This window comes from Grammomys surdaster, unplaced genomic scaffold, assembly GCF_004785775.1.
Source record: "Grammomys surdaster isolate TR1022 unplaced genomic scaffold, NIH_TR_1.0 734, whole genome shotgun sequence".
Lineage (NCBI taxonomy): Eukaryota > Metazoa > Chordata > Mammalia > Rodentia > Muridae > Grammomys > Grammomys surdaster.
In genome coordinates, this window is record NW_021605153.1 from 19072 (window position 1) to 43874 (window position 24803).

The 24803-nt window shown below is 36.3% G+C and overlaps 1 protein-coding gene across 4 annotated transcripts in view; it reads left to right on the forward strand.

The window, feature by feature from the left end:
• The window catches only part of LOC114633703 (vomeronasal type-2 receptor 116-like), a 16184-nt gene extending 6572 nt beyond the window's left edge, over positions 1–9612 (forward strand). For all 4 annotated transcript variants that reach the window (XM_028782311.1, XM_028782310.1, XM_028782309.1 and 1 more), the window contains exons 5-6: positions 6212–6335; positions 8693–9612. In XM_028782311.1, the coding sequence (XP_028638144.1) occupies positions 6212–6335; positions 8693–9612 (1044 nt within the window). The remainder of the gene's footprint in view (positions 1–6211; positions 6336–8692) is intronic.
• The last annotated feature ends 15191 nt before the right edge of the window (positions 9613–24803 follow it).

Sequence of the window (24803 nt, forward strand, 5' to 3'; positions counted from 1 at the left end):
CTCTTCTCTTCTCTTCTCTTCTCTTCTCTTCTCTTCTCTTCTCTTCTTCCCTTTCTTTCCCTTCCCTTCCCTTTCCTCCCCTCCCCTCCCCTTCCCTCCCCTTTCCTTCCCTTCCCTTCTCTTCTCTTTTCTTCTCATCCCCACTCCACTCTTTTCAGTGAAAAACCCCATTCACTAATGATGTGTATTCTATTTCCCCTTCTCAAGGAAAAACTTTGGTTTTACATTGTACATATTATTTTACTTAGCTTTTTATTGGGTTTGGAGATTTTAGCACACAATTTATTTTCTTATGTGAGAAGAATACAAATTATCTTTCAAAAATTAACAGATATAATCAATCCAGTTGATAAACACAATTACAATAAATCATGACTTAAAAATTAACAGTATGAAGGACTTTGTAAGAACTCCATTATATATAAAAGTCAGATGAGCACAATACGTCAAAATAACATATAAACAACATTCAAATGATTGGAAGAACAGCTGCTGAAATGCATCAAGTATTAAAATAACAACAACTAAACAATAATAAGCAAATAATTTTAGTAATCATTGAGTGTTACTGGTCATGTTTTATAGTCAATAATTACAGACAATTTGTTTGGTTTATTTTCTACATAATTATTTTATTGATTTCTTTAGAATTTCATAAAGTGCAGTCTGATTATACACAGTTCCCAGTTTTTCCATGTCTGCCTCCCCATGACAATACCCTTCCAAAAAATTAAAATAAAGAAGTCTGATTTCTGTGTTTTATGTACTCACTGGAGCATGACAAACCTATCAGTTCCTGCTCTATAAATAGAACTTACATGCTCCCTCCCAAAGTCCTTGCAGAAGCCCTCAACTGTGGATAGCTAACATCAGATTCATTACCATATATTTTAATAGTTCTGTTTTGGCTTCCTCTTTAAGCTGCTTCTCTTTCTTGGGTGATGGGGGATGGTATGGGTGTAGATGACAGTAGGAGTTGTTATATCAACTTTTCCTGTACCCCCTCAAATCTATGAATTTACAATCATTCAAATCACTGCAAAAGTAGTTTCCTAGCATTTTTAATGCAACAAGAGCAAAAATATGGGGTTCTACCTGGGTTATAGTATTAGCATTGACAAAAACCTGGGTCCTAAATACAGCAGGGCCACAGACACAGACAAGGACCTCAGAATCTGCACAGCTCATATGTATTAACATGGTTTCATGCTGCAGTCCAGATCATGAAAAATCCCAAGTCTTTAGTTATAATATGTGTCATAAGTCGACCTACACACTGATGTGATAGGACCATGGACACAGACACAGCCATCAGGAGCAGCATGGATCCTAATATCCCCCTTGTCTCTTGTGGCAGTGAAGTTAACGCAGATCAGTATGGCTCCATGTGACAGTAGAACCCATTGACCACAGCATGACTTAAGGTCACAACCCAGGCTTCAGGCAGTCACATGGCTTTTGGTGGTATCACAGGTCACAGACATCAATACAGATCGAATTTCCTGCAGGACTCCAGGCCTACACATGCACATTTTGACAGCAGCAACCACATATATCTGTAGAGACATTGGTAAGAACACAAACTGTAAGGAAAGACTCTTGGTGCTATAGGACTACAGTCCAAGCTATGGTCCTTGGTAGTAATAATGACTAACCAGCACCATGGTTATAATGATAACTGTGACAGCTCCAGTGTTGCCTGTGGTACGGAGCTCAAGTGTAGGCCTGGGGGATTAAAGAAAGACTCAGACTTGGGTATTCCATTATGAAAGAATGTCAATGCCTTTACTGGGCAGGTTCACTATATACAACAAACCAGGAAGGAAAAACACAAACTCAAGGAAAAACAGGAACCAATTGGGGGTGCAATGGGATATCAAGTGCAAATTCCCTTCCTGGAGCATTATCTTTCAACAGGATGTTTTTTGGATGTCAAATGTAAATTCCCCTGGATTACCATGCCTCAGTCAAGATGTTTTTGATCTTAGAAGTAACCACAGAATGTTACTTAGTAGAGAGCACCATGTGGAAAGTCTCAGCCAGGGCATAGCAGCCCTTCAGGGTCCTACAAATCCCCCATTTTTATTTTATAGGGAAATAATTTCTGTCTTAGGTCACTTTCTGTCAATACCAGTTACCTCTCATTGGTAATCCCTGCCAGCCTCAGGGCCCCTGTCCTAGGTAGGTAAGGACTGCAGAGGAGTTGCCTGTCATTGACTAACTATTCTAAATAAAGGCTGAGCCAAACCTGGGCACAAGGGTTCTCTCGTGCCAGCAACATGAGCACTTGCTTAGTAACTGCCTGAGACTGGATCTACTGTCTGTGAAAACAGCAAAGAAATATCAATCCTGCTGTGGCTGCCCCAAAGGCTAGGACTCCCTAAGACAAAGACCTCTAACCCATCCTTTAAGGAGCCTTCCAGCCAGTTTCAGTCCTGCTAGAAACTTCTCTCCATAGAGAGGCTGCACACAAGTAGCATTAATAACTGATGAGTTACATGAAGAAATTGTTGGTTTCTCAAAATTAGCAGCAGCTTTTCCAGTAGTCTTGTTGGTGGGAATGATGACCGGACAGGTCATGCTGCTTATCCCCATTGATATGCTAATTTTTGCCAGGATTCTTGTAACACTGGTTCATTTCCTCCTGGGTCGAATTCTGCTTCCTTAGGATTGGAGGAGGGTGGCAAGGTTCAAAGCATTTTAACTGCAAAAATGTGGACGGCTTCGGGGTAAATGGGCTCTGTGATCACGTTCTGGGTGATATACTCCACCACCTCACTTAGAGCACCTTGCTTTACTTCTTTCCACTTCAGGTCACTCAGTGGGTCAGAAGCAAAGCCAAAGAGGACACAACACTGACATAGCTTCTGGATGAAAAGTTTCTTTTGACCCACAGGGGGAACATCTTGTAAAGATGGGGTTTTTGCAGTTCTCTGTTATTGCTGGCATTAAACTGCGAAGAATTCTGCCATTTGTATTTCTTCACAGGGATTATGATTGGCTGAGGGACTGATACTTTAATTTTAGTAGGTGTTGAAGACTGGACAGCTCTGAGGCTGTTTTTCCTGCTGGCTGTCTCTACTTCTGCTGTATCTTGTCCTTCCTTTGAACCTTTTCCACTTTTCACTAGTTTTGGTGGTTCTTTCTCTTTCTTGTTTTTATTCAGCATGGCTGGTGTGGACCGCGGCCTCCACAGCTCCTGCAGCTGCCTGCCACCACTGCTGCTGCAGCAGCAGAAATGTCCCCAGCTGGCCATCCTGGCTGCCACTGCCACCAGTGGGGGACTGAGTCACTCATCTGCTCTTGCTTCCCCTTTTCCAGGCTTCTCTTACAAATTTTGACCTTGTATTTCTTCAATTTCCTTTTCTAAAATTTCTCCCTCATCCTCAGAACTGGAACTATTCTCCACCTCATGCAATGATTTCTTAGCTGCATCATCCTGTGCAGCTACTTGTAGGGAGGAACTCCTAGTTCCCATGGCACAATCAAAATGATCAAACTCTCTTAGTGCTACTTACTACTTTCAGTTTGATCCCATGCTGCTTCTCCAATATGTTCCACTCACTGAGTCAGCCCCCTGGCTTCTTCCAGGAGTGATCCTCTCTCTCCCAATCTCTGTGGGACCTCCACTTGACAGCTCCAGTGCTGCTTGCTGTACCAAGCTTGGGCGTAGGCCTGGGGGATTAAAGAAAGACTCAGACTTCGGTATTCCATTATTAGAGAATGCCATTGCCTTTACTGGGCAGGTTCAATATATACACCAAGCCAGGGAAGGAAAAACACAAACTCAAGGAATAATGAGAACTCAACTGGGGCGCAATGGGATGTCAAGTGTAAATTCCCTTCCTGGGGTACCATGCCTTATTCAGGATGTTTTTGATCTTAGAGGAACCACAGAATGTTACTTAGTAGACAGCAGCACAGGGAAAGTCTCAGCCAGGGCATAGAAGCCCTTCTGGGTCCTACAAACAGCAGAGGTACTCACATCAATTTGGCCATTGTGGTAATCATTGATTTATTAAAAATCGACATTTTGATTGCTTCTTCCTGTGAAGGCTTGATGTCCCAAAGAAGGGAGATGCTAGAGGAGAGAGGCTGGAATGGGAGGGTGGATGGAGGAATATTCTCTTAGAGGGAAAGTGGAGGGGGATGTAGAGCAAGGTTCATGGATGGTAGACTGGGATGGGACATAATATTTGAAATGCAAACAAACAAAATGAATAACAACAAAAAATGGGCATTTACTTTTGCGATCCCAAGGAGTTTAAAAAATGAACTTCCTTTTATACTTGAACAGAGTACATCTGTAAAAATGGGGGAGGCAGGAAACAATGTAGTGAAGTAGAACAGAACAAACATAATTATATTACTACTTCATTGATCATTGTTAGACATGCCTAAAATAGTTCTTAACTAGACATCTACCAACAGATGTCAAGACACAACTAAAATATCAGTCTGTGCACAAATGACTTCATCCCATGATTGCAACTATGGTTCATTGTATGCATATCAGTTAAGTGTAAAACATCACACAAATAAACTAAGGATAAATTTAAATAAGGATAAAACTATATTTTCTACAAAAACATGCAGAAAATGCTCTTAATACAGTCTAGCTAGCATCACTTATCAAATTAAAAAAATAAACAAAAATCTGACAATCTAGGAGAACACATGTTGCAAAAATGAAGATTTCTGTGTCAAACCTATGGATGACATTGTACCACATGAACAGAAGGGTCAAAGAATTTTCATTAAATTCAGAAATGAGACCATGTCTTTGTACTGACACATGTATTTCATTTATATCCTTTGAATTATGAATCAGGATTATCTCTTTGAATTTGTCATCAGTTAAGACTTTTACATTGACTCTACTCAAACATGGGTAGAAATGGTTAGTCTGCCTTAAATGATCAGAATACGGACAAGGAAATGCATGTTCTGAAATCATTGTAAAAATAGCATTTAAAATCTTAGTAAGCATGAAAATGAATAATAAAAATAAATAGAGTAAAAGAAGAAAAATATTGTGCCCTGAAACATAAAGAAAGTAGAGATCTACTATTACTATAGGAAAGATTATTTATCAAACAAAAACAAAAACAAAAAAACCCCAAAAACCAAAAAAGAAAGAGTTTTGGTTAACCGTTTTTCTGGAGACCATGAGATGAGTCTGTGGATAATAGACTCTGTGATGGCAATCAGGATTTAACAAAAACAAAGGATTCAAATTCAGCATGCAGATATCAGATAAGTTCCAAAGCAGCATTTACATAACCATCCCAAGATTCATTGTAAAGCCAAATTTTTTTTTTATCTCAGAAATAATTGAATTAACTTTAAGCAATTTAAATCTGCCTCAGGTGTTCACACCATTTGCAAGCTGCTTAAATTCTTTCCACCTCAGGAAACACTCTATCTTCCTGGTCACTACACATCAACTCAGGACCTGCTAACCACAAATGAAGTAGAGCTGGTCATAGGCTGCTGTTTATCTGTTTCCACTTAGACTGATAAAGATTCCTGTCCTAAGGTTGATGAGATTATTTTGGTTATCTGATATGTGAGGCCTTATTTCCCTGTTTTGGATGTCCTTTGCTCCTAATTTGCTACTATGTTGCTGCTACAAAACAGTAACTATAAGCAACATGAAGAGGAAAAGGTCGATTTGACTCATGGGTTACACTCAAGTGAAGAAAAGGCATGCACCTAGATAATGCAATTAAAACATAGTCACTCAAGAAACTCTGCTTACTGGTTTGTTGTGCATGATTTTCAATGACTACAGACAACACTGCTCCCAATAGGCTTGGCACCCCTACATCAATTAACAATTTAATATATATGCCTCAAATATTATGTAACAGGTGAGTCTGATGGAGGTAATTTCTGACCTAGAATTCTCTGTGCCTTTACGCTGTATTATGTGATCACGTGACAAGAATTAACTAGAGTAACCACCTTGAAATCTCTGTAGTGTTTTCACACAGCTTTTCTTCCTGAATTTCAAGGAGTTAGGAAACAATTCAATTTTTTCTCATTTTTCAATATATTGATATCTGTCATTATACAATGCACTATGTAAAATCTTCTAACTTTGTTGTTGTATATAAAATTAGTTTATTACTATCATATGCTAACATAATATAATTATGTAAGAGGTAAGTAAAAATCCTGTTAGCAGCATTTGTCTACTTTTCATTAGATGCTGACTTCTGTGTGCAGTGCTGATTGTGGTCCTGGATTTAGAAAATTCAGGAAGGAAGGAATGGCAGCATGCTGTTTTCACTGCAAACCTTGCCCAGAAAATGAAATTTCTAATGAGACAAGTGAGTATTTCCTTCTGGAATAAGTTCTCCACATGGACTCACATCTTGCTCTCATATTTGAATGCTGAAGTGGTCTAAAATGAAAGTTTAAAAATAAAATATGTTTCAGGCCTAAGTTAATCATTATAGGAATACAATAATTTAAAATGTCCTTACTAAGAAAAGGGGTAGAAATTCTCCTACATTTTTGACTCCTTGAAAATGTATAGTATAGATTAAAATTTATAGGTTGCACACTCTCAAATAAATGGTTTTATTAAGAAAACTTCAGTGCCAGTGTACTCTAGACATCATCTTTCCTAGTATTTAATGCTCTATAAAAATATATGAAGATCATGAATGGTTAAAGCATTTATTTTTTGCCTAGATGTTTGCGCTCTCACCTAAGTCTATACAAACCTTGCATATAAATAAACAAATGGAAGACAAAATAAGTCAGTGGGTATGGGTAAATAAATCCAAGTCCTCTGTAAGATGAATGAAGAGGGCAAACAATAACTTGTAACATTACCAGATATTCAAGTGAGTATTTCATTTCTTTATAGGATATTTCCATAACAAAAACATTCTTTCTATTGGACATTGTATGTATTTACATTTTATATGTCATCCCCTTTCCTTATTTCTCCTCTCTAGAAACTCCCTATCTCATCCTGCCTCCTCTTTTTTGCTTTTATACCATTTTAGTTAGATGCAAGTATTAAAATCAGTTCTAGGTAGAGATCTTATACAGAGCCTTACCAACATAAGTCAGAAGTGCATAGCTTTTGATAATAGCATTTTCCATGACATGGAAGGAAGGCGTTCTTGTCAGAACGACCTAAGACTGGCTCAATCTAGTTTATTAAATTTTAAAAAAAAGGGAGGAGTGGGGGGCATGGAGAGCTTTTAGGGCAGCTTGCCAAGAATCTGACATGGGCCAAGGACAAGGAAATGGGCTGCTTGGCAGGCATATGACATCAGCCAAAGACAAGGAAGGGGGCTTCAGGCAGGAATCTGACATTAGGATAGTACAAAGAAGTAATTTCAGGCAGGAATCTAAATTTTAGGCTAGAACAAGGAAGTAGTCTTCAGACATGAAAGTTACTCTGGGCTCAGATATTTTTGTCATCCTGAAAAACATTCTTTTAAAAATAAAAGTTCAATCTTATTTGAAATTTAGAAAACTGAGTATCACTCTTGACACATTTTATGAAAATATGGGGAGCCCTGTATTCACTAGTATTATGTATGGTGCCAAGTTAAAAGTTTATGCAATAGAACACATGAAAAATAATAGTCAAATAACTAGTCAGGATGAACTAAATACAAATTGCAGGCATGTAGTTTTCCTGGTTCTATTTATGTCAACCTATATACTTGAAGGAACATTCTAAAAGGACACTTATTGCTAGCAAGACAGCTTAGCAGTTAAATTCTCTCCCACTAAGAATGATGGTGTCGGTTTTTTCCCAGAACCCATCAAATAGTAGGGGATAACCTACTCCTGCGTGTTGGTTTGCGATATTGATGCAGTTCTACATTAAACATACACATAAGTAATTCAACGAGGGTGTTTAGAGACACATGACTTTGGCTCTGTGAACCAATCTCAAGTATTCTCCAAAAGCAACAAATTCTGATCACAACCAAGAAATTCCTAAGTCCATGAACAGAAAAAATAACAGCTTTCCACAAATGCATTGTTCCTTGTAAAAACTGCTAATTTTTATTGTACATTTTCCTTTATTGTAATTATTTAATGAATCAGTGATTGCAAGAGCAATGAGATTTACTACACACACAATGGTGAGAATTACAGAACATTTTACCTTCAGTGATGTGGTTACTGTATTTTTTTTATGAAAAGTTGTAGGAATGTGGTGTTACTACAGTCATAAGAGGACAAAACTTGGAAAGATTTCTTAAATTACTTTTGCAGTTACAAACATCAATAATATATAATATATATACTAATAATATATAATAATATAATATTATATTATATTATATATAATAATAATAATATCACACAAATTTCAGGTCTAACTTTTATCTCCAAGCTTCCCCTATACAAACCAAATCTTTCTCAAGTTAATGATATCTTCTGTTATTTTACATGTAAACAGACACATAATTATACACACCCATGATAAATGATCACAGCAATACAGTAAAATAGACAAAAATATTTGTTGCTTTTATTTCCATAATGAAGAACACCATTCAAAAGGTATTATTTAATGTATCAATGACCTACAATGCATTCTCAGCAACCAAACTCAAATATTGCAACACATCTTCTATATGCTTACATGAAATATTCTGTCCATAAAACTGTTGAATCTTTGCTAACAATACTTTAATTTCTCCATTAGATGTGGATTTTTGTGTCCAGTGTCCAGAGAACCAATATGCTAGCACAGAGCAGAATCGCTGCATTCATAAAGCTGTTGTATTTCTCAGCTATGAAGAACCATTGGGGATGGCACTTTCCTTAATCTCGTTGTGCTTCTCTGCACTCACAACTCTGGTTCTTGGGGTCATTGTAAAGCACCACAGTACTCCCATTGTTAAGGCCAATAACCGAACTCTCACCTACATCTTGCTCATCTCACTCATCTTTTGTTTCCTCTGCCCCTTGCTCTTCATTGGCCATCCAAACTCAGCCATCTGCATCCTACAGCAAATCACATTTGGAGTTTTATTCACTGTTTCTGTTTCTACTGTGTTGGCTAAAACAATTACTGTTGTTCTGGCATTCAAAGTCACAGCCTCACGAAGAATGATGAAGTACTGCCTTGTTTCACGGGTATCTAACTACATCATTCCCATCTGTACTCTAATTCAAGTTGTTGTTTGTGCACTCTGCCTAGGAGCTTCTCCTCCATCTGTTGATATTGATGCAAGATCAGAGCATGGTCACATCATCGTTGTTTGCAACAAGGGCTCAGTCACTGCCTTTTACTGTGAACTGGGATACTTGGCTAGCCTGGCCTTTGGGAGCTTCACTCTGGCTTTCTTTTCCAGAAACCTCCCTGCTGCCTTTAATGAAGCCAAATCCATAACATTTAGCATGCTGGTGTTCTGCAGTGTCTGGGTCACTTTCATCCCTGTTTACCACAGCACCAAAGGGAAGGTCACGGTGGCTGTAGAGATCTTCTGCACTTTGGCGTCCAGTGCGGGGATGCTGGGATGCATCTTTATCCCCAAATGTTACACAATATTGTTTAGACCAGACCAAAATTCTCTTGAAATGATCAGGGTCAAATCATCTTCACATGCTCACATTTCATAAATTCTGAAAAATGTATAGTTGGTTCATAATCTCCAAATATTGGATTATGTTGCCATACCTATCTGGTTTTGGAATAACTTTCACTATTTCCTCTAATGACATTGCCTAGCAATTACATGTCTTCTTATATTCCCATCGTCTCCTTTAATATTGCACAATGTTCTAAAGCAATCTTTCTCTTTGCCAGAAGGAGATAATAGAATTCTGATCCATTGTAAGAGTTAGAAGAGTTCTTCTAGGAGCACAGAGGACAGGGGAATATTTTAATCAACTGGTTGTTAGAGTATTTCCAAAGATGAATTTTTGTCTCTGCAGACATAATCATGTCCTGCTCTTGTAGAGGAACTGATTGAACACTTAGCCTCATCATCTGTTGTTACAGAACACTTGTAACAACAGCTACAAAGAATCAGATGCTCTAGTCTAGGTTCCATATTCACCTGAAGCTATTTATGCACATAGTGAGACACACAACCAGACACACCCATCCACACACACTCACACACTCACACAAATGAAATCACATAAAATTTAAAAAAGATATAGAAGAATGTTACAAAAATGTTACACTGGGAATCTGCTTTTTAATGTTCTCCTAAGGTGTTAGAGTTAAAGAAACCTACCGAGAAAGGGTCAGATATGGGTAGAGATGTCTGGGTTTATTTTATTTTCAGAAACTTTATAGAAGAACTCTCAATGTTAAGAATATCATTAAAGACACACTTATGAAGCTGTCAAGGAAATCTCAGCTTCTTCAAATAATCTCATCTATGTTTGGATTTAGTTGACTCTTTGCAAAAGATCAGCTTTGACACAGAGTAACCCGAGGCAGGTAACAGGTGAGAACAGTGCTGAGAACAGCTGACATGAATTGGTTCAGAAACTCACAGGGGCTGCTGGCTATGACATCCTGTGTTTAGAGAAGAGAAGGGGAGTGAGAAATCAAATATTGACAGACACAAGCACACATACATACACATGTACATGAAAATTAGCACACACACACACAATGGTTGAAGCAAAGATGAATTCTAGCAACTTAACACATACAAATACATACATTTAGACACACATAGAGAGACAGAAAGACAGACAAACACACTCTCACACATTTGATGGATGGAGCCAAGCTCTTACAATCAGGTTATGTTTCACATAAACACATATGTGTCCATATACACAGATGCACATGTACATGTGCACACATACTAGTAGGTGGATGGAAGAAATTTCCAACAGGCAAGCTCCAAGTATTTTACATATGCACATATATATGCACAGATGTACATATATACATGTACACATACTAGTGGGTGGATGTAACAAAGTTCTAACAGACAGGTTTCAACTATTTTTCACACAATACACATACGTATTTACACACAATTGGTGGAAGGACCAAGCTCCAAAACACACCCACACATCTTTACATATCATATATATGTGCAACTTTACATCTTTATATCTTTACATGTGTGAAGATATAATGAATGGGACAAACTTCCAATACATTCTTACCCATACTTTACATACAAACTCACACATATACATACATATTTATGTATGTATGTGAATATACATATACGTAAACCTACATACATACATATATACATATGAGTTGGATGGTATAAAGTTCCAGCATACTCTAACTCAAAGTTTTTCTATATACATACATATACATTGTTGATGGGTGGAACGTATAGTGTTCCAACCACTTCATTTTTTCTCTTTAAACTTCCTTAATCTAAAGGAAGAGATGTTCCTGAACACACAAGAAGCCTACAGAACTCCAAATAGACTGGAGCAGAAAAGAAATTCCTCCTGTAACATAATAATCAAAATACCAAATGCACAAAACAGAGAAAGAATATTAAAAGCAGTAATGGAAAAAGGTCAAGTAACATATAAGGAAGAACAATCAGAATCACACCAGACATCTCAACAGATACTCTAAAAGCCAGAAATTCCTGGGCAGATGTCACACAGACCCAAAGAGAACACAAATGCCACCCCAAGCTACGATACCCAGTAAAACTCTCAATTACCATAGATGGAGAAACCAAGATATTCCATGACAAAATCAGTTTTACACAATATATTTCCACAAACTCAGCCATACATAAAATACCATGTGGAAAACTCCAACACAAGAGGGAATCTATACCCTAGAAAAAGAAAGAAAATAATCTTCTTTCAACAATCCCAAAAGAAGCTAACCACACAAACGTAATTCCACCTCAAACATCAAAATTAACAGAAAGCATAACTTTTCCTTAATAGCTCTTAACATCAATGGACTCAATTCCCCAATAAAAAGACATAGACTAACAAACTGGATATGTAAACAGGACCCAGCATTTAGCTACATACAGGAAACACACCTCAGTGACAAAGACAGACATTACCTCAGAATAAAAGAATGGAATATTTTTTTCCAAGTAAGTGGTCCCACAAAAAAAGCTGGAATAGCCACTCAAATGTTGACTAAATGACTTTCAACAAAAAGTTATCAAAAAAAAAATAAGGAAGGACATATCATTCACTTGATAGGAAAAATCTACCAAGATGTGCTCTCAATTCTGAACATATATTCCAAATGTTTGGGTATATCCATTTATGAAAGAAACTTTACTAAAGCTGAGAGCACACATTATACCTCACACAATAATAGTGGGAGACTCCAAAACCTAACTTTCACCAATAGACAGATCATGGGAACAGAAACTAAACAGAGGCATGGTGAAACTAATAGAAGTTATGAATCAAATGGATTTAACAGCTATCTACAGAACATTTCATTCTAAATAAAAGAATATACTTTAATCTCAATACCTCATGGAACCGTCTCCAAAATTGACCATATAATTGGTCACAAAACAGGCCTGAGCAGATACAAGAAGGCCGAAATAATCTCATACATCCTATTAGATCACCATGGACTGAGGCTGGTTTTCAATAACAACAACAGAAAACCCACATATGCATGGAAGCTGAACAATGCACTACTCAATGATAACTTGGTCAAGAAATAAAAATAGAAAGACATTAAAGACTTTTTAGAATTTAATAAAAATGAAGGCATGACATATCCAAACTTATGGGACCCAATGAAAGCAGTGCTAAAAGGAAAACTCATAGCTATGAGTACCTCTAAAAAGAAATTGTTGAGAGCATACACTACTAGCCTCAGAGCACATCTGAAAGCTCTAGAAAAAAAATGAAGCAAATACACCCAAGAGGAGTAGACAGCATGAAACACTCAAACACAGGGTTCAAATCCCTTCATGCCCTTCATCTACTCCTTACTCTTTCATAGGGGTCCCAGACTTCAGTCCAAAGGATAGCTATAAGTATCTGTCTCAGTTAGCTTCTGGTAGAGGCTAACGAGGACTGCCATACTAGACTGCTGTCTGCAATCACAATATGACATCAGTAATAGTGTTAGGGTTTAGTGTCTGTGGATTGGATGGATCCCAAGTTGTGCCAATCAATAGATGGCATTACTTCAGTCTATGCTCCATTTTCATCCATGCATTTACTTTAGATAGTAACAAATCTGTATCAAATATTTTGAAGATGGCCATGTAGCACCATGTCTCAACTAGGGGTCATATAAACCTACTAGGGTAGGCTCTTCAGGTTAAACTTCCCCACTGTTGGGGATACAGGTTAAGTTTATCCATGCTGAGTCCTGGGAGCCTCTCAATTCTCAGGTCTCTGGGACTCTGAAGATGTTTCCCCCACCCCTACCCCACAGCTGCATATTTATATTAATTTTCATTGCCTTCTAGGCTTCTCTACTCTCTCCTCTCATACCTGATCCTGCCCATCTTTATCCCTTACCCTCTGATCTTCCACCCAGGCCATCCCTTCCAATGCCTCCTGCGATTATTTTGTTGCCTTTTCTGTTTTCTTTTTTGGCTTTTTTTAATTGGATGTTTTATTTACATTTCATATGTTGCCCCCTTACCCCATTCCTCACCCACCCAGGAACCCCCTAGCCCCTCACCCCTCCTCCTTCTTCGCTGTGAATGTAACCCCTACCTATGCCCCCCCCCCCCCCACCCCCCCACCCCCAAAAATCCCACCCCCCGTGGCGTTCAGCCTTCATGAGGTTAAGGATCTCTTCTTCCACCTATGCCCAGCAGGGCCCTCCACTCTTACATATTCAGCTGAAGCCCTGGATCCCTCCCTAAGTGCTCCCAGGCTGGTGGTTTAGACCCTGGGAGCTGTGGTTGTTTGGTATTGTTGCTCTCCTCATGGGGCCACAAACCCTTTCAGCTCCAATGGCCTTCACTCTAACTCCTCCATTGGGAACCCCATTATCAGTTCAATGGCTCGTTGTGAGCATCTGTCTCTGAATATGTCAAACTCTTGAAGACCTCTGAGGAGACATCCATATCAGGCTCTTATCAGCATGCACTTCCTGACTTCCACATCAGCATCTACCTTTGGTGACTGCACATGGGATGGATACTCAGGTGGAATGGTCTTCAGATGACCCCTCCTTCAGTTTCTGTCCCTCACTTTGTCTCCATATTTGCTCCCTTGAGTATTTTGTTGCTCCTCCTAAGAAGGACCGAATCACCCCCACTTGGTGTTCCTTCTTGATGAGCTTCATGTGGCCTGTGAGTTGAACCTTGGGCATTTCAAGGTTCTGGGCTAATATCCAATAATCAGTGAGTGAATACCATGTGTGTTCTTTTGTGATTGGCTTACTTCACTTAGGATGATAATTTCTAGTTCCCTTTTCTAAGTAGCATTGATGTATCCTCCCTTGTTGTTCCTTCTTGTTAAGCTTCATATGATCTGTGAGTTGAATCATGGGCATTCAGAATCTTTTGGTGAATATGCGCTTACCAGTTAGCATATATCGTGCGTATCCTTTTTGGTTTGGGTTACTGTCTTAGTCAGAGTTTGTATTCCTACACAAAACATCATGGCCAAGAAGCAGCAGAGAATCCATTGTCATCCAAGTTTAAAATATTAAATATAAAAAGGCATAATTTAAATTACTTTTTTGGTGTAAGAGAAAATAACCCCTATTTATTTATTTTTTTACTTATTTATTTATTTATAACTGATTTTTTAGAATTCCATGGGCTTGTTCTCTAATTCCCCTGTTTTGTGGATTCTTTGAAATACCTATTTAATGAGTAATGGAGGGTTGTGCACAGAAGCACTGGAATGCTTGACTTAAATGCTTAGACCCATTATCCATATTAATCATGCTATGTTGTCTTATGATGACAAAATACTTTAAGCAATGAGAAATAACAAGCTTAGTAGCTTCTCCTGTTTGGTCAGTGGCCATATGGAAAACTTACAAAGTATCTATAGTAACATGTATATACCTTAAACCTATCCAATTTAGGTATCCATGTATCATGTATGTATTATCTTTCTACAATGACTGATTAGTTAATAGACTTATAGGATTAAACCTAATACGATACTGAATAATATTCAGTACAGGAAATGCATTGGCAAATAATTTGTGGCAAAAATTCCCTAGATATGTGACATTACTGTCTTAAGGTTTGAGTATTTTGATGATGAATAGTATGTTATTCCTGCATGAGCTCAACATAGGAAAGACCTATCATTTAAGTGCCTTTATCCGCAACAGAATTGCCTTCTGTAAAGTGAGGCCTGAATGAGCTTGAATTTTCCCTACATAACGTACTTATGTATGTGCTTTGAGACATTACTGTATTTTAAGAAAATGATGATGAACTTAAGTTTTCTAAAATTTGTAAAGCCCTGTCAGTTGATTGTCAGTGTAAGAACTAAAAGGTCAGTCATCCATATTTTGGAATGCATCTTCAATAGCTCTGAGCTCAACAACTTGAGTTGAATCCAAGAGCATAACAATTTTATATGCTTTACTCTGAATCACATAAGCTGTGGGACCATTAGAGGTTCCATCAGTAAAATTTACTTGATCTCTAGGTATAGAAGTCTGCCTTTCTATTTTAGGAATTATGAATATATGGATATTCAGCAACTGCTATCATTTATCTGTAGGATATTGATTATCTATGACTTCAGAATATTGTGCAAAATAAACAGCTCTTGCATCCATAGTTTGAAATGACCAATCAATTTTTGTTTTGTAAAAGGCACTCCAATCAATGAGGGCTCTGCTCAAAAATACATTTTTAGATTCCCCTTGAGCCATCTGTACTAGAGAAACAACAGCTTTATATTAAGGCAGTAATAATCTAGCAGGGGCCTATTTTCTTGCATCTATGTGTAGGTACAAGAAAAGTACGAGACCACCATGACATACTACAACAAATGATGTATGGGCAGAACATAAACGTCCCACACTTGAACATAGTCTACGTACTACAAGCTGTTGCTTAGTAGCTTGATCCACATTATGAAGAGCTTGTTTTCCATGAGCTGGTAACTCCCTATCAGAAATTGTATCAGGATCACCCCTCAAAATATCAAAGAGAGGATTTAACTTCTCCTGTAGAAACTTTGAAATGAGATCTAAGCCAATTTATATCTTCCAGTAACTTTTGAAAGTTCTGTATTCCACAAAATTGGAAAATTTTAACAAAATGAACAATTGTCTGAACAAGTACCAGTTACTAACGTTAAATCAAGATAAGATAGTCTACTTAAATAGCCCTAGAAGCCCAAGAGGACTAGAAGCCTCATAAAATTCTTGTAGAAAAAAACCCCCAAATAATAACAAAAACAAAATGCCAAAAAGCAAAACCAAACCAATACAAGCAACAACAAAAGTGATACTTAGAGCCAGAAGGTTTTTGTACAGAATTTTCCCACACTTTCAAGGAGAGCTAATTCCAGTATTCCTCAAAGTATTCCACAAATTAGAAACAAAAGTAACACTGCCACACTCACCCTGATACCTAAATCACACAAAGACTCAACAAAGAAAGAAATTTTCAGACTGATTTTACTTATGAACTTTGATGTAAAAACACTGGTTAAAATATTCCCAAACAGAATCCAGGAACACATCAAAGACATCATTCATAAAGATCAAGTAGGCTTCATCTCAGTGATTCAGGGATGGTTGAATATACAAAACTCTATCATTGTAATACAACACATACACAAACTGAAAGAAAATAAGTCACAAGAATGTCTCAATAGACACTGAAAAAGCCTATGATCAAATCCAGCAGCCCTTCATATTAAAGGTATGAGACAAATCAGGTACAGAGGGCACATACCTACACATAATGAAAACAATTTAGAGAAAGCCAATCATCAACATCACATTAAATGAAGAATAACTTAAAGCATTTTCAATAAAATAACAAACAAGTGAAAGCTGTCCACTGTCTGTCTAATCAGTATAGTACTTGAAGTTCTAGCAAGAGAAATAAGACAACTAAAGGAGATCAAAGGGATGTAAACTGGAAAGGAAGATTTCAAAGTATTGTCATTTGTATATGATAGTATACATAAGGGATCCTCAAATTTCTACCACAGAACTACAGCTAATAAACAGCTTCGGCAAAGTGGCTGGATATAAATTTATTTTAAAGAAACCAGTAGCCCTCTTTTACACAAATGATAAAATGGTTGAAAGAAGTTTTAGGAAAAAAACATCCTTTAAAACAGCCACAAATAATATACACTATCTTGGTGTAACTCTAACCAAGCACATGAAAGATCTGAATAAGAATTTCAAGTCCCTGAATTTCAAGGAAGAAATTTAAAAAATATTATAAGAAGATCAAAGGATCTCCCATGCTCATAGGTAGGTAGGATTAGCATAGTGAAATGGCCCAAATAACCAATAGAAATCTATAGGTTCTATGTAGTTCCCATCAACATTCAAACACAATTAATTAAAGATGTTGAAAAAGTAATTTTCAATGTAATGTGGAAAACGTAAAAAAGATTAAACTCAGGATTGCTAAAACAATCTAGAACAGTAAAAGAACTTCAGGAGGAATCATCATCCCTAACCACAATTTGTACTACAGAGCAATAGTAATTCTAAAGAAATTGGATGAGTTGGGTATACAAACTGAAATATTGATCAATGAAATCAATTTAAAATCCAAAAATTAACCCATACACAAATTGACACGTGATTTTTGTTAAGAAGACAAAACATAACAATGGAAAAAAGGCATATACAATAAATTGTAGCAGACTCACTGGATGTCTAAGTGTAGAGGAACTAAAATAGATCCAAAATTGGCACACTTCAGAAAACTCAAGTCCCAGTGGATAAAAGACCTAAACATAAAAGTAGATACCTTGTATCTCATAGCAGAGAAAATGGAATGTACCATTGGATACATTGATTGGGGAGAACAATTTAATGAACAGAAAACCAATGACTCAGGCTCTAATATCAACAATTGATAAATGGGAACTCATGACACTTTCAAATATTCTGTAAGGCAAGGAACATTGTCAATGTGACAATTCAGAAGCCAAATAATTGGGAAAGGATCTTCACAAACTGTACATCTTACAGAGGTTTAATACCCAAAATTTGTAAAACTTTAATAAATTACTCACCGACAAACCAAGTAACCCATTAAAAATAGGGGAGAGATCTAAACAGAGAATTCTCAACAAAGAATTCTGGAATGGCAGGGAAGCACATAAATAAATATTTAAAGTCCTTAGTCATCAAGGAAATGCAAATCAAAACAACTGTCGTGTTCTTCATGCGTGAAAATGGCTAATATCAAAAGCTCAAGAGATATCACAAGATGCTGCAGATATGGAGCAAGGGGGATATGTCTTAATTGATTACAGGAGTACATGCATGTACAACCACTTTGGAAATCAATTTGGCAGTTTCTAAGAAAACTGGACATAGTTATAACCAGCTATACCACTGTTGTTCATATACCAAAAAGATGTTCCAACATTCAACACAGAGACTTACTCAATAGGACTAATAGCAGCTTTATACATCATAAACTGATCATAGCCAGAAACTGAAAACAATGTAAATGACCCTCATCTGAAGAATGGATTAAGAAAATATGGTACACCTACACAATAGAATACTCTTATTCATCTATTAAATACAGAGACATCATTAATTTTATAGGCAAATGGATGGAATTTGAGAATTTATCCTGGATAAAATAATCTAGTCCCCAAAGGACACTCATGTTATGTGCTCACTAATAAGTGGACATTAGCCCTAAAATAAAGAATACCCATGTTACATGCCTCAAACCCAAACAAGTTTAACAAGGAGCAAAGACCATGCAAGGATGCTTGAATCTCACTTAGAAGTGGGAAAAATATCATCATAAGAGGTAGATAGAGGGAAGGAACTTGGTGGAAGAGGGAAACAAAAGAGCTATAGGGGCAAGATAAGGTTCAAGGAGATACAGGAGTGAGACCAAAAGGGCCAAGAGAATGACTACAACCTACAGCTGCCATGTAGGGAATCTGTAGGGAGTCCCAGAGACTGGGGTAGGAGAGTCTCTCAGGAATTAATGGAGGTGACCTTAGGCAAGATGCCTTACAGTGGGAAATGGAAGCTAGGGAGAAAACTTCCTGGACACAGGCAGGGTACCCAGTGGAGTGATCAGGACAGCAAACTACCCACAAATTCTCCCTCCAAAATTTTCCCTGTCTAGAAGAAAGGCAGGGACATAGGAGGAGTAGAGGCTAAAGGAATGCCTAACCAATTTAATACCTATCCCACGGGCAAGAAACAATCCCTGACACTAATACTGTTACTCCATTATACTTTCAGACAGAAGCCTAGCATAACTGTTCTCTGAGAGCCTCTATTATGCAGGTGACTGAGACAAAAGATACCCACAGCTAAATATTATAAGGAAGACAGTGACTCACATGGTAGAGTTGTGGAAGGCTTGAAGGCCCTAAAAGGGTTACAAATCATATAGGAGAACAATAAAGTCAATTATCCTGGATTTATTGGAGCTCTCATAGACTGAGCCACCAACAAAAGAGCATACAGAGGTTGAACCCAGGTGCCTAGCACATACATAGAAGATGTGCAGCTCAGTCTTTGTACTTGAACATCTGGAGTAGATGTTCTCAGTAAAGGTGTTTCCTCACTGTAGTAGTGTTTCTACATCAAGGCTGACTTGTCTGACTTTAGTGGGACAGGTTGTACCTAATCCTGCAGAGACTTGATTGTGCCAGGATGAGAGGATTACTATGGAAACCCCACTCTCTCAGAGGAGAATATGAGAGGAAATGGGAGGGGAGGGTTTTTAATCTAAAAAAAGTAAGAAAATAAATAAATAAATAAATAAATAAATAAATTATTTCCTACATTTGTGCTGCTTTTTCTGTGATACACACACATATAGATAGATATAGATGATATAGATATAGATGATATAGATATAGATGATACAGATATAAATAGATATAGATATAGATATAGATATGATATAGATATAGATATGATATAGATATAGATATATTTATAGATATAGATATAGATATAGAGATAGAGATAGAGATAGATATAGATGATATAGATATAGATATATTTATAGATATAGATATAGATATAGATGATATAGATATAGATGATACAGATATAGATAGATATAGATATAGATATAGATATAGATATAGATATAGATATAGATATAGATAGAGATAGAGATAGAGATAGAGATAGAGATAGAGATAGAGATAGAGATAGAGATAGAGATAGATATGATATAGATATAGATATGATATAGATATAGATATATTTATAGATATAGATATAGATATATTTATAGATATATTTATAGATATAGATATAGATATAGATATAGATATAGATATAGATATAGATATAGATATAGATAGATATAGATAGTTATAGATAGATATAGATAGATATAGATAGATATAGATATCTGGATAGACAGTTATCCACACACAACCATCAGTAAACTCTTACTAAGGTTTTACACCACAATAAAGTATTGATCAGAAAAATTGCATCAGAACTTTTCGCTTTAAACACACTATCAATTTCCACTTACTACTGGCTTCTAAGAAGCTCAATACAAGACTTCTTTACAGCCACTACTGGAATCTAAAATGCTCAAAATCAAGTCAGAAAATCAAAGATAAAGTAAAAGAAATTTTACAGCATAAGTATTAATATGTGAGACCTGTGGTTCAGGGAAGAAGATTATATTTTAGATCCCCAAATTCAGCTTATTTTCTAATTAATAATAAATGGTGGAAAGAATGCTAGGTCTTATATAATATCTGAAATGAGTCACACAGTTTTGACATTTTTAATGGATCTTGTTGAATATTTTAAAACCAACTTTTAGCATTATGCTTCTCTGATGTCCTGGGTAATTCTGGATACAGCTGGATGTAAGAAATTTCTTGATGTGGATTTATTATTTTTTATTAAGTTCATGGAATCACAGGCTGCATATAGGTATTCTGTACATGTCACTGTTCTATTATAGCCCACAGATTCACAGGGGATTTTGTAATTTCTAGCTCTAAGACTGTTTTTTTCCTTGCAGGAAATTCGTGACAACTTGCTTAAAGTTTAACCATGAATGCAGACTTTGGCAGTCCTTCTTGAACCATTAATGAATGGCTTATTGTGAGCCCACTAACAAAATCGATTGACACCATTGCTAAAGGTGTTAACGAACATATTTTTAGGCAGTATTGGAGCCACACTTTCCAAAACTGGCATGCCTCCAGGGACATTAATTTTCAAAAACATGGTGATGTCCTGGAACTAGCCATATTCATCTGTATTTATTAACCAGTTTTCATGTGCACTGTTGGTATCAGATGCAGAGCCCCAGGAAAACTGTTAATGATACTTCCATGGTTTAGAAACCACTTTGAAAAAAAAGCATGAATGCTCAGGTAACCTCTGCTTTGGGCACAAAAAGAAAAACAGTTTGGAATATGTAGGTGCATCTTTAATTTGCTGATCTGCATGGCACTTCACCATTCTTACTGTCCAGGCTTAGAGCAGGAAAACTATGCTCACTTTGATTTTATTCTTCTTGCTCCTGAATATTCCACACTTTGCAGTCAGTTTTATTCATCCCAGATGTTTTTGGAGAATGAAACAGAATGAAGAGAAAGATGGAAACCTGAAAACAGCTTGTATCTTCACATTTGGACTAATGAGATGGTCAGTAGAGAAAGAGTACCTCAACAATATTCTCAATACTCAGTATGTGCTTTTATATTGTCTTTGTAAATGACTTTAGGCATATCTCTCAAGTGATCTAAGGATGATGAGCAGGACAATGCTATGAGTCTTCTGTTCTGTTCATCATACCTGCTATCCAAGATACAACACCAAATATTTTTAGAGACTCAATACTATTTAGCCAGTTTAAAGTGACCCAGAGTGTAATTTTTTCAGGTGGTCTCCCACTGACAAGACCATAGCTGAGTTAAAAAATATCTACATTGTTCTATCACATAAGTTCTCCTCTTGGTAGGATAAATATCACAGTAACAAGTGACAAGTGATATCTTCTTGAAAGATTCCTGACAAAATTTTCATGTGTTTTATCCGAGGTGTGTGAAACCAAATGGTTGTTGAGTCTGATGATGGTCCTTCCTTCAATATATAGTCCCTAGTATATGTCCATAGGACACTAATGTTGGTACCAGACTTCTCAGTAGAACTTTCACATAGGAATTCAGTTACTATTTCATACTCCCTGCATGTTATCACTCTATAACTTTAGATGGTGCATTGTAAATTGAAGTAAGGTATCTGTCCACTCTAAACATCATATTGTTCTCTATTCTTTGCTACTACACATATATAACCACTAGCTTTTAAATATTAAAAAGAACAATACCTATTGTTTCCTAAGAATAGAGAAAGAATATATGGTCTGTGAGTGATATGTTTGCAGTCTTTGAAATGTTTGTTTTTTTTTAATAGTTGTGATACTTTCTTACTTTGTCACTTGCAAGGGTGAAAGCATTTGATAGCTGGCAACACTTGAAAATAGGGATGCAGGAGATATCTACTAGTTCATACCTGCCATTATTTGAAACACACATAGCTTTTCTTGCTAAGACTTTAGTTATTTATGTTCCTACATAGTTTACATTTAATAATTATGTTACTGTTTCAGAAATTTAATTGATTATCTACATATGTTAGCAATGTGAACACTATACAATTTTGAATTTGTAGATTCATGAAAGTTGTCCTGAAACAATCATTGTAGAAGACTAGGTCATTCCGAGAATTGAAATAATTCCAAATTTTTCATGTTTAATGCTCACGAGTTAGTGTTTGAGTTTTAGAAATTCTAGTCTCAAATTTGTGTTCTTGGTTACTGAAATTTTAAAAGGCATCACTTTTCTGTTTGTTGATAAAATGATGTTCAAACATGCTTATTATTATATATAAAGACATTATATATGCACAATTTCTAAAGGGAACCAGATAATATTTATAGGAAAGAATTTTTGAGAATGAATATGTTTTACGTTTCTTGATGATTTGAAATGATTTCAAAGGGATAGTAGTTATGAATTCTCTCTTGAACATAAATGCAAAATGTTTGTAGCTCAGTTTTGTGCCAAAACAAACCATGAGTGTTTTCATACATTTTATTCTTTTACTTTACAAACATGTATGACTAGGGTATAAAATGTCTCCACATTTTCTAGATGTTTCTAGATCTCAGTGGGATGATAGTGCTGTGTTGGAAAACCTCATAAATCAGTGAAAATTCTTTCTAAAAAATTATATCACTGAGATATATCCATTTTGGGTATATCAAGTCCCTTTATAATTAAATAGTACGTAAACAATTCTGGGTTCACATGACAAGTCTTTAGTTACTGCATTCGGGACCTAGATCAGATATATCGCTGTATGTTTGAGGACAGACTACCCTGAAAAACATCATTCAAAACTATAGTATCCATTATTAATTTATGGCCTAAATGAGCATTGCCTGTTTAGATAATCACAGAGACATACTGACATATATCTTTCTCCAAATATAATTATTTAAAATTATTATTTAAAAATAAATATTTACAAAATGATATTCTACCTGTAATAAATAAGCTAGAAAGAAAGGGCAAATGATATGAGTATAAAAATGAAGGGATATGGTGACTATATTTCTCACTAATTAAAATTAATTGTACTACAGGAGACAAATATTGCATGAGAAAGACTACTGTGCATTCATCAGTCATTCCATCACTGGTTTATAATTTGATAAGGAAATACCATAACTTCAATGGTTTCACATCATATTTATTTTATGTATTTCTAAATAATTTCAAGAAAAGACATGATCAATTTTAATGTATAATCAAAACATTTGGCAGTATATTTACTTTTATACCAAACAAGCACCAGAATGGAAAATGCTTAAAGATTCCAATAACACATCTTCTTTATGGGAGATGAACTCATGGGTACATCTAAAGATTTTCCAGCTTGCAGCATCTTATGTCATCTGAAACTTACTACACCTATTATATGTTTCATTGCTTAGAGATGGGGTCAATACCATCCTGTTCAAGATATTCATTATTCTGCCTACAAATGTTATCTGTAGATCTCTGTACATAATAAACTCTCTAACCTTTTACAGTACATATACTGAAAATCACCAGTTTGCTCTGTCACTGGATTTTTCCATTGATGAAGTCAACAGGAACCCTGCTGTTTTACCAAATAAGTCTTTCATATTTGAGTTTTTATTTCACATTGCAAAAGTCAGTCACAATTAACCAGTCTTATTCACGGGTCTGTATAAAACAATGAAAAATTTCTTAATTATTTCTGTAAAGGACAAGACCATGCATATATTGTTGTTAACAGAATCAAATTGGAAAACATCTGTGAAATTTTGGACATACCAGGATCTTCACAAAACTTAGCAAGGAAGATTGTGTAAGGTGAGAATTCATGAAATAAGGTATCCTTTGGTGCCATTCCCAGATACTAAAAACAATGTAAAGAATCCAGCCATTCTGGGATGATGTCATTCTATGTAATGGCAGGTTTGTATTTAGAAACTTGAGGGATTCTACATTTCCTTGTTTGAAAAGAGACAAAGAAAGAGACAAATGCGGGGACTTTCTACAATATTTTGCACAAAATTATGTTTCCCCATTCTTATGAAAGCATTCTACATCATGCTTCTCTCCATGTTCTAATTTCTTCAGCTTCCTTATGTGTCAGGAGTGACCATGCTTAATCA